This window comes from Lacerta agilis, chromosome 8, assembly GCF_009819535.1.
Source record: "Lacerta agilis isolate rLacAgi1 chromosome 8, rLacAgi1.pri, whole genome shotgun sequence".
NCBI lineage: Eukaryota > Metazoa > Chordata > Lepidosauria > Squamata > Lacertidae > Lacerta > Lacerta agilis.
Window position 1 is genome coordinate 78,487,654 of NC_046319.1, and position 12,182 is coordinate 78,499,835.

The following is a 12,182-nucleotide window of genomic DNA, read 5'->3' on the forward strand; positions in this document are numbered from 1 at the left end:
TTTGGTGCACGTTGTGGGTTCTGCTGCTATTAGCCGCAATGGCCCTGTTCAAACTCCGCTGTCAGAAGCAGCAGACCGCGGAAGGCCAGCTGCTTGGGCATTGGAAATGGGCAGAGTGCTGTTGCGCTCAGGTCCTGCGGGGGGCTTCCCATTGGTGCCCATGGTTGGCCTCCGTGAGAGCAGGGTGCTGGACGAGGAGGGCCACTGGACTGCTCCAGCAGAGCTCTTCTTAGCTGAACAGTCCCGGATGGCTCAAGAACCTAGGAAGCCCCCTGGCTTGTGTACATGTGGTGGGTTTGCCAAGTAGCTCTCTGCAACAAGCTATATTTAACCAGTGAGCGAGTGTGTAAACAGAGACCCTGCCATGCTAGCTGGGGCGAAGTGGGCGAAGTATAGCATCTAGATCAAGGGAAGTAATAGTACCACTGTATTCCGCTCTGGTCAGACCTCACCTGGAATACTGTGTCCAATTCTGGTCACCACAGTTCAAGAAGGATACGTTAAGCTGGAACGTGTCCAGAGGAGGGCAACAAAAATGGTTAAAGGCCTGGAAACGATGCCTTATGAGGAATGGCTTAGGGAGCTGGGTATGTTTAGCCTGGAGAAGAGAAGGTTGAGGGGTGATATGATAGCCATGTTCAAATATATAAAAGAATGTCATATAGAGGAGGGAGAAAGGTTGTTTTCTGCTGCTCCAGAGAAGCGGACACGGGGCAGTGGATTCAAACTACAAGAAAGAAGATTCCACCTAAACATTAGGAAGAACTTCCTGACAGTAACAGCTGTTGGACAGTGGAATTTGCTGCCAAGGAGTGTGGTGGAGTCTCCTTCTTTGGAGGTCTTTAAGCGGAGGCTTCACAGCCATCTGTCAGGAATGCTTTGATGGTGTTTCCTGCTTGGCAGGGGGTTGGACTAGATGGCCCTTGTGGTCTCTTCCAACTCTATGATTCTATGATTCTGGTTTGGCTTCCAATGTCAAGAGTAGAGACTGGGAGAAAGGAATCCTTAGAAGGTGGAAGCTGGGGGTTCGGCGGCAGATAAAGGGGGATGAGAGGCGAGGAAGAAGCGCCAGTGACTGCGACCTCTTCCACTGACCCCCTTCGGCCTTGCTTTAAAGAAAAAACACTGCATCTTTTCTTCACTTCCCCAACCCTCTGTTCATTCGGGGCGATGCGGGGTGGAATATATTCATTGCTGGGAATACAGTGGTACCCCATGTTACACACGCGATCCGTTCCAGATCGCGCTACATAACACGGGTGAGCTTAACACGAACGACCCCCCCCCAAAAAAACAAAAAACCCGGAGGTTTGCGCGTTTTTGTGCTTCTGCACACCTGCGCATCGCGGGTCGCGGAGGTCTGTAAGTCGAACGTACGCAACATGGAGCGTACGCAACTCGAGGTATGACTGTAGATGCAATGCGTCACACTGAATACAGGAATTATATTGTTTAAATCTAACTTTCTCCCCATGAAGATTCACTTTCAGCTATACCCCACCCCACAAGCTTTGTGTAACCACTCCCCCTTTTTGGGTAGGGGGAAGGAATGTGATTTCCCCTTAACAGAAAAAGATTAAAGGTCAGGGACAGTTTGCCATTTGAAGGACATTTTTTAAAGTATTCAGCTCTCTTAACCCTCCTGGCACAATAAAAGAGGGAGAGAGAGAAGTAGAAGACGACAATTAGAGTTTTAAAAACACACACATACTCCCTCGCACAATGAGTTTCAATTACAAGGAAAATGTTTAATCTCTTAGTGTTATACTGAACCCAGCCTGGCAATTTTCAATCCTGTCCCTTCAAAACAAGGACAAAAATTAACTGGCACCATTCAAACAAAACCCCATACTCATTGGCTGTTACAACTGAGCCACCCTGTGGATAATCCAGCAGGAAAAGATACAAAGAAGTTTGGGTTTGTGCTTAAAAATCCCAAAACAGTACCTTCCCTCTTCCTACATTGTCTGATTAAATCTAATGGGACATTTCTAAAGCTGGATTTCTCATAAGTGCTGCCCATCCAGCCCAAAAGGGAAGGTTGCTTCCTACCCACATCTGGCATCTAAAGCCCAAAAAAGAAACCTTGAGAAATCCAGACTTTTGCCAGCGCCTCTTGTTCCTTCATCCTTGTAAGTTGTGTATTAACTAGATCGGGGAAGGGGAACATGTGGCCCTCAGGACATTGGCCCCCAACTCCCTTCACACCTGATCACTGGCCCCCAACTAACTGGGGATGCTGGGAGATGTCATTCATCTGGTACCAAGCTATAATGGGGGCAACACAAAACATCTGTGTTCAACAACTTTAAAGCAAGTGAAGGCAGGGGCGAGACGTCTGATGTTAACGCACATGCCCCTGCCCACTGTCTCAAGTTCAACGTAATCAGCACCTTTCTTGTAAACTGCATTTCCCCGCATCCTGGGGAAAAGCAAAACTGAAACCACCTTTGGTGAAGGCTGGGCTTTGGGGTCTGTATCCACCGCTCATCCTTGCTGCAGCAAACTTCCTGAAGCCTCTTCCCCGCCCTAAAGTTAAGGGTAGTTTTGACCATACCCCACGCCGGAGGAGGAGGTCAGGATCCATCCCCCTTGCTATTTCTTCTTCTTCTTGCTCCGCTTGCCCCATCGCTGTTGGCCGCCCCCTCTTCCTCCTTCTCGCCTCTTCTCCCACGCGGGCATAGGGGGTTCAATCTCATTCGGCCGCCCACCGCGGTCCGGGACGTCCCCAGCCATCAGCACCTGAAAGGGAGGGAGGGAGGGAGGAGTCATTTCAGATGTGGCTGCTGTGAAGCAGGAAGAAATGGACGCGAGAGTGAACAGGAAGTGCTGTTACTAATGATCGCCATCTTCAGTTTATTCATTGCCTTCTAAATTACCGGCACAAGGCAATTTACGCATAAAATCAGGGGTCAGCAAACTTTTTTAGCAGGGGGCGGGTCCACTGTCCCTCAGACCTTGTGGGGGTCCAGACTATATTTTGAAAAAAAATATATGAACGAAATAACTATGCCCCACAAATAAACCAAAAATGCATTTTAAATAAAAGGACACATTCTACTCATGTAAAAACACGCTGATTCTGGGACCGTCCGCGGGCCAGATTTAGAAGGCGATTGGGCCGCATCCGGCCCCCGAGCCTTAGTTTGGGGACCCCCTGCATAAGATAAACACAGTCAAAAGTACACAGGCTAGAAGCACATTCTAAACAGGTGGAGGAGGAGAAGCAGTAGTAGTAGTTTGGATTTGATATCCCACTTTATCACTACCCAAAGGAGTCTCAAAGCGGCTCACATTCTCCTTTTCCTTCCTCCCCCACACTCTGTGAGGTGTGTGGGGCTGAGAGACTTCAAAGAAGTGTGACTAGCCCAAGGTCTCCCAGCAGCTGCATGTGCAAGAGCGGAGACGCGAACCTGGTTCACCAGATTACGAGTCCACCGCTCTTAACCACTACACCACACTGGCTGATGCTTGTGGTAAAGACCCATTTATCAAAAAGCTGTCGGAACAAAAATGCCTTCAATTGTTTCCAGCAACTGAGGAGGGTGGGCACCTGTTGTATCTCGATAGGAAGGGACATAGAACTTCCTGTTCGCTCCCTCCGTCCTCTATCAATGACTGGTGCTCAGGGATTTTATTTCTGGGGTGGAGAAATTGGCAACCAGCACACTTAATTCTGGTGCTGGAGGAGACTCTTGAGAGTCCCATGGACTGCAAGAAGATCAAACCTATCCATTCCTAAGGAAAGCAGCCCTGAGTGCTCACTGGAAGGACAGATCCTGAAGCTGAGGCTCCAGTACTTTGGCCACCTCACGACAAAAGAAGACTCCCTGGAAAAGACCCTGATGTTGGGAAAGATGGAGGGCACAAGGAGAAGGGGACGACAGAGGACGAGATGGTTGGACAGGGTTCTTGAAGCTACCAACATGAGTCTGACCAAACTGCGGGAGGCAGTGGAGGACAGGAGTGCCTGGTGTGCTCTGGTCCATGGGGTCACGAAGAGTTGGACATGACTAAATGACTAGACAACAACAACAAGCACACTTAAGGGATAAAAAATGGGGAGGCGGCACAGACACAACTCAGGTCCCATTGCCCAGAGCCCCTGGATGGGAGAAATGGGTAGTTTGGTTCATTTATTCAAGTCATCTGGAATCAGCCTTGCTGAGCACCACTGCACAGGCCTGCTATAGGGCTTTCCTGTACCCCCATCCCAACATCTGGGGAAGAGCCCCCCTCTCCAGCCCTGTACCTTGTTGACGGCACAGCTTGTCTTGTCCCGTGAAGCCCCGCTGCTGGTCTTCACAATGCGGGAGAAGTCCTCCCGCGCTGCCAGCAGGTGGGGAAAGGTGACCTGAGACTCCTCCAGCAAAGACTGCCGCAAGGGTTTGAAGGCCTCTGACATAGCTCCGCTGCGGTCCTAAGTTGTGGGGGGCAAAATTTGAGGGAAGAAGCCAATTTTTCATTCAAGCCACACACCCCCCCAAGTCTATTCAGGGCAGGTCAATGCTGCTGAACTATTATTAAAACTATTATTTATTTGTTCCCCCCCCCCTTTTATTTATATCCTGCCTTTCTGCACCATGCAGGACCTAGGTTGGCCCACAGCAGGGTTCAGCAACCTTTTTCAGCTGTGGGCTGGTCCACTGTCCCTCAGACCTTGTGGGGGGGGGGGGCTGGAGTATATTGGGGGGGGGGAATATGAATGAATTCCTATGCCCCACAAATAACCCAGAGATGCGTTTTAAATTAAAGCACACATTCTACTCATGTAAAAACACCAGGCAGGCCCCACAAATAACCCAGAGATGCGTTTTAAATTAAAGCACACATTCTACTCGTGTAAAAACACCAGGCAGGCCCCACAAATAACCCAGAGATGCATTTTAAATAAAAGGGCACATTCTACTCATGTAAAAACGCACTAATTCCTGGACCATCCGTGGGCCGGATTTAGAAGGCGATTGGGCCGCATCTGGCCCACAGGCCTTAGGTTGCCTACCCCTGGCCCACAGCATAAATTAAAACAAATACAACTAAAAAAGCACAAAATAAATTTAAATAATAATAATAATAATATCATTTATTAAAATTTACACACCGCTTGGTTGCAAAGAAACAACCAGCTCAAAGCAGTTTGCAAAAAGATGAAACTGTAGAATTGTCAATAGGAAACATCAGCATCATTTAAGGCTTTCAAAAATTCGAAATAACCAGACTAAACACTGATTACAACTCGCATCAGCTTTCTAAATGTCTGGGTAGGCTCATCCGAACAAAAAGGCTGTTAGCAGGCGCCGGGGGGGGGGGGGAGAGTACAGTGAAAGCTCCTGCCTGGTGTCAATCGGCAGAGAGTTCCAAAGGCCACGTGCTGTCATGCTAAAATATTAAGAGGTATTATGTGGCTTCTGTATCAGGGCCAGTTCCGTCAGTTGAAGCCGTCAAGTGGGCATACATGGAGTAAGGAAATCTCTCAGATAAACTGGTCCCAAGTTGTTAGGCCGGAAGATGGAGCGAGCTTCCCCGCCCCCCTCCTGCTCTCGAAATAATGCGCTTGCAAGTCACAAGAAAGAAGACTCCGACCAAACATTGGGAAGGACTATCTGACGGCAAAAGCTGTCCGGCAGCGGAACGGACTCCCTCGGGATTGGAGGGCCATATATCACAGGTGTCCGAGTTGAGATTCCTGCATCTCAAGAGTACTATGTATGTACGGTATAACAGCAGCAAGAATGCTAGTGGCCAGGAATTGGGAAAATACAGTCGCACCAAATAGTATTGAAATAGTATTGTTAAAAGACAATATTTAAGAAATATTTATTTTATGTACTATCGTTTTATTTTCTCTTTTGCTGGTCTATGACCGTAATAAAGTTTATTATTATTATTATTATTATCAGTCGCACCAACTATAATGGACTGGCAAAACCTAATGATAGAATATCTGCAACTAGCTAAAACAATGGGTAAAGTTAGGAAACAGATGACTCAAGAAGTATGGAAAGAGTGGAGGATATTTAAAGAATACTTAAGGAATAGTGGTATAAGTGGAATCCTAATGGCAGATGTAGACTGAACCTTTAACGTAATAAATAGAGATTCAAGGATGGAAAAAATATGATTTGTAAATGAAATCATTTAACTGTACGCGATACAAATATAATAGCACTGAATGCAATGAGGATAATTGGAGGTACGAGAATTTGTCTGTAAAAAAGAAAAGAAAAGGATAGTAGTATGTAAATGTATATGTTTATTTTGTGTGCTTGTGTTTGTGTATATGTGTATTTGTATTTTTTTAAATAATAAAGAGAGATATTAAAAAAAGAGATTCCTGCATTGCAGGGGGTCAGACTAGAAGACCCTTGGTTGTCCCTCCCAACTCTTACCATTCTAGGATTTTATGCACTCATCGTAACACCAGCAAGTCTACCCTATTCTTAAAAGCAACCACACACCCTTTAAAAGCACGTGCCCCACTCTTGCCCCACTCACTCACCTTTGCCCTCTCGGACCAATGGAAGGACGCGACGGTGACGTCGAGACGAGTAGCCATCATGCGTCGGCGGCACCGATACTCTGTGCACAGAACGTCCCGGATGCCCTCCAGCGCCCCCTAGTGTTTTCGTCATTTGGGAGAGGGGCAAGAGGAAGCGGGAGACATAAGCCGTTTGCTATGCATCCACCCACCACAGACCCACCCTCGACAACCCCGCATTGGCCAGGGACGTGTCTGGGGAAGGACAACCCGTCCCGACCGAAGGGGCAGTGGGGAGTTCGTTGCCAATGCCACTGGCCGGCCCCTACCCATTCCTTGGAGGTCAGCGTGGCCTTTAGGAGCGGCGCCATCTGCTGGTGCTCAGGGGGTAGTGAAGAAAGCGCCTCCGAAATCTAAGGAGGAGACCACAAGTTTAGCTGTTGCTTGAGAGAAAGAAACAGACCATTGGGCCATTCCATGAAAAATGAGCCTGATAAGAATGCTAGATGAGCACTGGACTTTGGTGAGGAAGATTCCAAACGTGCAGTCTAACCATTTTTTTTTTAAAGCTGAAGACAAAAGAAGTTTATTTTATGGACCTTCTTTTCAAAAGTCCACCCATGTAGTCTTCACAGAAGTGTTCAAGTTAAACGTTTTCTGATGGTTGTCCCACCCGTGACAGCATTTTTTCCTTAATTTTGTATCGTTAAATTTCTTAAACTTAATTCCTGATTGCATAGTTGTAACCAGTAAACATTGATTTAAACAGATATGCTGAGTTTATCATCGATTCACCTCCCAACTCACAGAGTTTTTCCAGAAATCAAACCTATCTCAAGCTCCATGTCCTTTTTTTTTGTCCCACCCATGACAACACTTTTAACATTTAATAAAATTGTCAAAAATATCCATAAAAATAATAATAAATTAGTAAAATGTTCAGTATCTTATTAAGAACATAGTTTAAATTTGGTTGTTAATTTTTATGTATAATTTACATTGTTACACATGTGTGAATACCAAAAAACATGGTCAAAGTGTCCCACCCGTGACAATGGAATGGCCCCATTGCATATTGGGGTGCAGCCAAAGCAGCACAAAGTGGGGGGGCGGCGGTGGGGGGAAGCTTCCATTCCTCTGAACTGCCCTCCCACATTTTTGGCGCATGCACAAGTCAAACAGCCTCCCCACCTTGGCTTCTATGTCAGCCATGGCCTGATGGACTGGGCAGCCTGGATCGAGGTCCGTCATTCCCAGGGCTTGGCAGATGAGTTGGAGCTCGTTCACCGCTTCGCCGGCTCGGTCTTCTTTTTCCGGTGGCGAACGGGGCGTCTTCCGAGCCTGCAGCCGGGCGGCAAGGAGCTCCGAGCTCAAAAAATCTTGCCGGGGAAGGAGGAAAGAGCTGGACTCAGTTCCCGTCCTAAATTTACATCTCATAAACCTTGGGGACCTAAGTGCTTCTAGGGTGATTTAAATAATAATAATGGGGGGGGGAGTTAATTCAGTGAAATATTATTGCTATTTATTAAAATTGTTAGTCGCTTTTTTGCCATGGCAACTCAAAAACAACTTACAACAAAACCCCACACGGAAACACCCCCACCCACCCTAAAAGGCCATTGTTAAAAGCCAAATGCCTGTGTAAATAGAAATACTTTATTGTCACTGTACCACATGTTTACAGTGAGATTAAATGAGCCCCCCCCCCACAATCTCTCAGTCCTTGTTACACTCTATGTGCTGTCGTAGGACCACCAACCCTGAACGTCAGCTGCAATGTTGCTGTTTTCCATTCAGCAGCCTCACGGCCCACGGGTAGAAACTGTTCTTTAACCTGTTGGTGCGGCTTATCATGCTTCTAATATCTCCTGCCCGAGGGCAGGAGATTAAAAAGGTGCTGGCCAGGGTGCGAGTCATCCCTGAGAACGTTCCTCGCTCTTCTGAGGCAACGGTCTCCTGCGATGACGTCTAGCGGACTCAGGGGACAGCCCATGATGTCGTGTGCTGTCTTCACCACCCTCTGTAGGGACTTCCCGTCCGTGGCTGTCAAATGAACGTTTTTGTCTGACGCCTGAAGATGTGTAACAACGGTGCCAGAAGCGCCTTGGAAGCCACCACTGAAAAGGCTCATTCTTGTGTTCCAACAAGACCTCCCATTGGGTTTTTTTTAAAAAAATAAGAATGAGCTAATACACAACCACATGACTCACTGATTCCCAGACCCTTTCTAGGGATGGGAGCAGAAGTTCTTAGCCACAACTTTTCTGAGCCCACGTGCACAGAATGAGCCAAGAAATAAGCCCCTTCCTGCCTGGACTTACACAGGAGCTGAAGGCACCTATCCGGCGTGCTAAGCCTGGCTGTTACGTCCCCCGCAGTCAATGAGGAGTAGGGACAATGCAGCTCTCCAAGGAGGCCGCTCACTTCGATCTGGAAGGTCTCGGCATCCTCAGGACCTGAAAGGAGACAATGCCACTTGGGGATAGAAATCTAAAACATCAGCTCAACGAAGAGTGGATGAAAGGGTTGTCCTTGGTACTAGCCAATACGACCACCACCACAGATATTCTCTACACACACACACACACAACCTCCTCTCCAGTTCCAGTATGCTAGAAACTCCCTTGATGACCTAGGCACTTTTCATCCAAGTGATGGGCTGGAGCAACAGGAACTTGCGGCAAGCAGTTCCATGGGTTAACCACCCAGAAGCCAGCTAATGAAACCCTGCAGATGCTGGGCTACGTTACATTTGCTTCTCAGGTGTTATCAGCCCGGTGGGGTGGGGGGTTCCTTGTGGGGCCCTAGGCTGACTCACACACCCCTCACCCCCCTTGCTTCCTTTAGGTCTTGCCCAAGAAAGAAAATATTTGCTGCATTCATCTCTCCCCACAAAGTCAGGTTACCTACCACGAGTGGGATTCACGTCCTCTTCGAGCGGGCAAAGGCTGCGGAGCTCGGAAACTAGCCAAGAGCAAAGAGATGTGAACTCGGGGCTGGAGACGCCGGCTTCAGCTACCCGAGCAAAGCCATCCATCGACAGGCACCTGGGTGCATGAGAGAAAGGAGATTTCATTTACACGACTGGTTGTTTTCCCCATCTTCCTATACCGTATACATAAATGTAAGGCTGTCATCACGCAGTTTCCCATTGGAGAATAGGTAGCGCCGGGTCACAGCCCTGGATTTGCATGGAGTCATGGAGGGGGCGGGGAAAAGAGGCACAGCATAGAGTTGAATAAAGCAGGGATGGAAGGACACAGAGGAGCTGGGAGGATATGGTGGCGGGGCTTGAGGGTGCTGCCAGGGGGCAGGGCTTGGCAAGATTGGACACATATGTTTGTGGGGGGGGGGGGTGATTGTGTTGGAGTAAACGTCAGTGTGTCTGGCTGCTAACCAGGCGTTTGCTAGTTTGAGCCCACCCAGGGATGGCTGTAGGCAGGATTCCTACATTGCAGGAGGTTGGACTAGATGAGTTTCGGGGTCCCTTTCCAACTCCACATTTCTATTATTCTATGATCTCCTTCTGTGCTTCTACTGCCGATTTGAGCAGTATTTGAGCATGGCAATATGCTAATGTTGCAACTCCTTAGTGCTGGGATAGGGACCCACTGGTTTGCAGGTGGAATGTGGCCCTCCAGGGCTCTCTAACCGGCCCTCAGGCTGCCCCCCCCCCACAAGACCTGCTCCATATCCTCCTTGACTGCTTTTTCCTGGTTGGAATGGGTCTCTGAATTACGATAACTTGCCTGCATAGAAGACAAGACAGGTATGCTTGGGTGTGTCTGGAATGTAGCCACCTGGGTAAAGGTGAGAGCCGCACCCATGCACCTGCACAGCTTTTGCCTCCTGCCCCGCCCAAGACTGACACACAGTCTGTGGAAAGCTGCCCGTCAAAGAAGGCAGGCCTCAGGTCACACACCCCCTTACACAACTGCTGTCCTTAACCGATAACGGAAATAGGTTTGGGCGGGGGAGAGAGGTGGAGAAAAGGAAGGAAGGAAGATGACACGGTTTTGGCTTCTTACATTTGATGCCTAGACACTAAAACCAGCTTCAGGTTCTGGAAAACAGGCTCACAGGGAGCCTTGCTCCTTGCATTTCTGGAAGGCTTCAGCAGCGGATCACATAGAAAACAGGCTCACAAACATGCTGCCTCCTTCCTCTTCAAACCCAATTCTGACACACACACCCCCTGCAGACCTGGCTCACCAACTATACTGAGCTTCACTGGCTGACACGCAGAGAGCATTACCTTTCCCCTCTCTCTGCTCTTTCCCAGTGCCAAATTCTGGCTGCAAGCTCCTCGCAGCAGGGAACTTTCTTCTTTTGCTGTAAAGCAGTCACTGTTCACCCCTCCCTCGCCCCCTTCCCTCAGCTGCCACCCCAAGCAACGGCCTGGCCAATGACTGGTGGGCCTGGAGGCAAAAAGTTGGGACTCTTTCCTTCACACCACAGGCTCCACCCCAGCCATGCAAATATCAGAGGCGGGATGTGGGGCAAAGCTGGGGAGGGGGTGTGGCCGAGGAGGGGAGAGCCCCAGGGGGCGCCAATAAAGAGAGCTGGAGACCCCCCCCTCTCTCTGGGTGTACCCTCAAACCTAGAAACATAGAATTGTAGGGTTGAGAGAGGGACCCCGGGTGTCATCTAGTCCAACCCCCTGCAATGCAAAACATATATTTAAAAAATTGTCCAATAGCACCATATAGACCAACCAAGTTTGTTCTTGGTATATAAGCTTTCATGTGCATGCACACTTCTTCAGATATACCAAAAACAAACTTAGTTGGTCCTCTAAGGTGCTACTGGACAATTTTTATTTATTTTTATTTATATTTCGACTGCGTCAGATCAACACGGCTACCTACCTGAATCTAGAACCCTGCAATGCAGGAGTCTTTTGCCCAACTTGGGGCTCGAACCAATGACCCTGAAAATTAAGAATCTACAGACGGAACTGTCCCTCTTTCCCCCCCCCCATCGTTTGGGGCCCCCAAACCCTTTCCTACCCCAGCCGCCTCTGCTCCCTCCGGTTGTGCCCCGAACCTGTTTTCCCCCCTCCCCCCAACCCCTTCCCCCCCCAAAAAAAAACCCCTGAACTTCTTTCCTTCCCCAATTCCCTCCTCATGTGCCCCCGAACCTCTTTCCGCCCCGAACCTCTTACCCCCGGGCCGCGTCTCCTTCCATGCCTCCGGTGGAACCAATCTGTCACCTCGCGCACGCGCAGATCCGAAGCCCGGCAAGCTGTTCCGCTTCGCGTCCATTGGCTAGGCCGCCCAGCCGGTGAGTTCCGCCATTGGAGCGGGAGACTTTTATCACCGCCCCCACCTCCGTTGTCACTCGGCCACGCACGGACATGTCCCCGCCCACCATGTCGAAGGCTCGCCTCACCACATTGCTGACAGCTCTCATAGCAACCGAGCGCCCACCCATTCCCTTCCTCCTCCACCCCGCCTTCCCCCGCACGCCCGGTCCTCGGCCAATCAGGAGGCCGCCTCTGTATCCAGCCTGTTAAAGCTCCTCGTTACATTCCGTCTCTATGGCAACTCGCCAGACGCACGTGGAGATCAAAGTCTAACTCGCCGACCAATCAGAGCCTGGCGCATCTCCGCCGCCCGATCTTATTTGCCTTCGAAGGAGCAGGGGGCGTGGCCTGCGAATAGAATTCCCTCCCGCCGCCACCTGTCCTCGCAAGGAGAGCTTC

At 49.3% G+C, this 12,182-nt stretch overlaps 1 protein-coding gene across 1 annotated transcript; it reads right to left on the reverse strand.

The window, feature by feature from the left end:
* Positions 1 to 1,731: 1,731 nt before the first annotated feature.
* Positions 1,732 to 11,722, reverse strand: FAM98C (family with sequence similarity 98 member C). The gene is made up of 8 exons (XM_033158482.1): positions 11,643 to 11,722; positions 9,389 to 9,525; positions 8,800 to 8,934; positions 7,670 to 7,857; positions 6,808 to 6,891; positions 6,500 to 6,616; positions 4,253 to 4,420; positions 1,732 to 2,742 (listed from the first exon to the last, which is right to left on the reverse strand). Exons 1-8 carry the CDS (start codon positions 11,663 to 11,665, stop codon positions 2,596 to 2,598), a joined length of 999 nt encoding a protein of 332 aa, XP_033014373.1. The 5' UTR covers positions 11,666 to 11,722; the 3' UTR covers positions 1,732 to 2,595.
* Between the last annotated feature and the right edge of the window lie 460 nt (positions 11,723 to 12,182).

What these genes read in the sequence shown, in the direction of transcription:
- FAM98C (XM_033158482.1), bottom strand. Translation starts at nt 11,665, where the DNA reads ATGGAAGGAGACGCGGCCCGGGG. An exon ending in CGCTGACCTCCAAGGAATGG is followed by an intron (nt 6,617 to 6,807) that starts GTAGGGGCCGGC and finishes CGAAAACACTAG; the next exon opens with GGGGCGCTGGAGGGCATCCG. An exon ending in CAAGCTGTGCCGTCAACAAG is followed by an intron (nt 2,743 to 4,252) that starts GTACAGGGCTGG and finishes CCTCCCTTTCAG; the next exon opens with GTGCTGATGGCTGGGGACGT.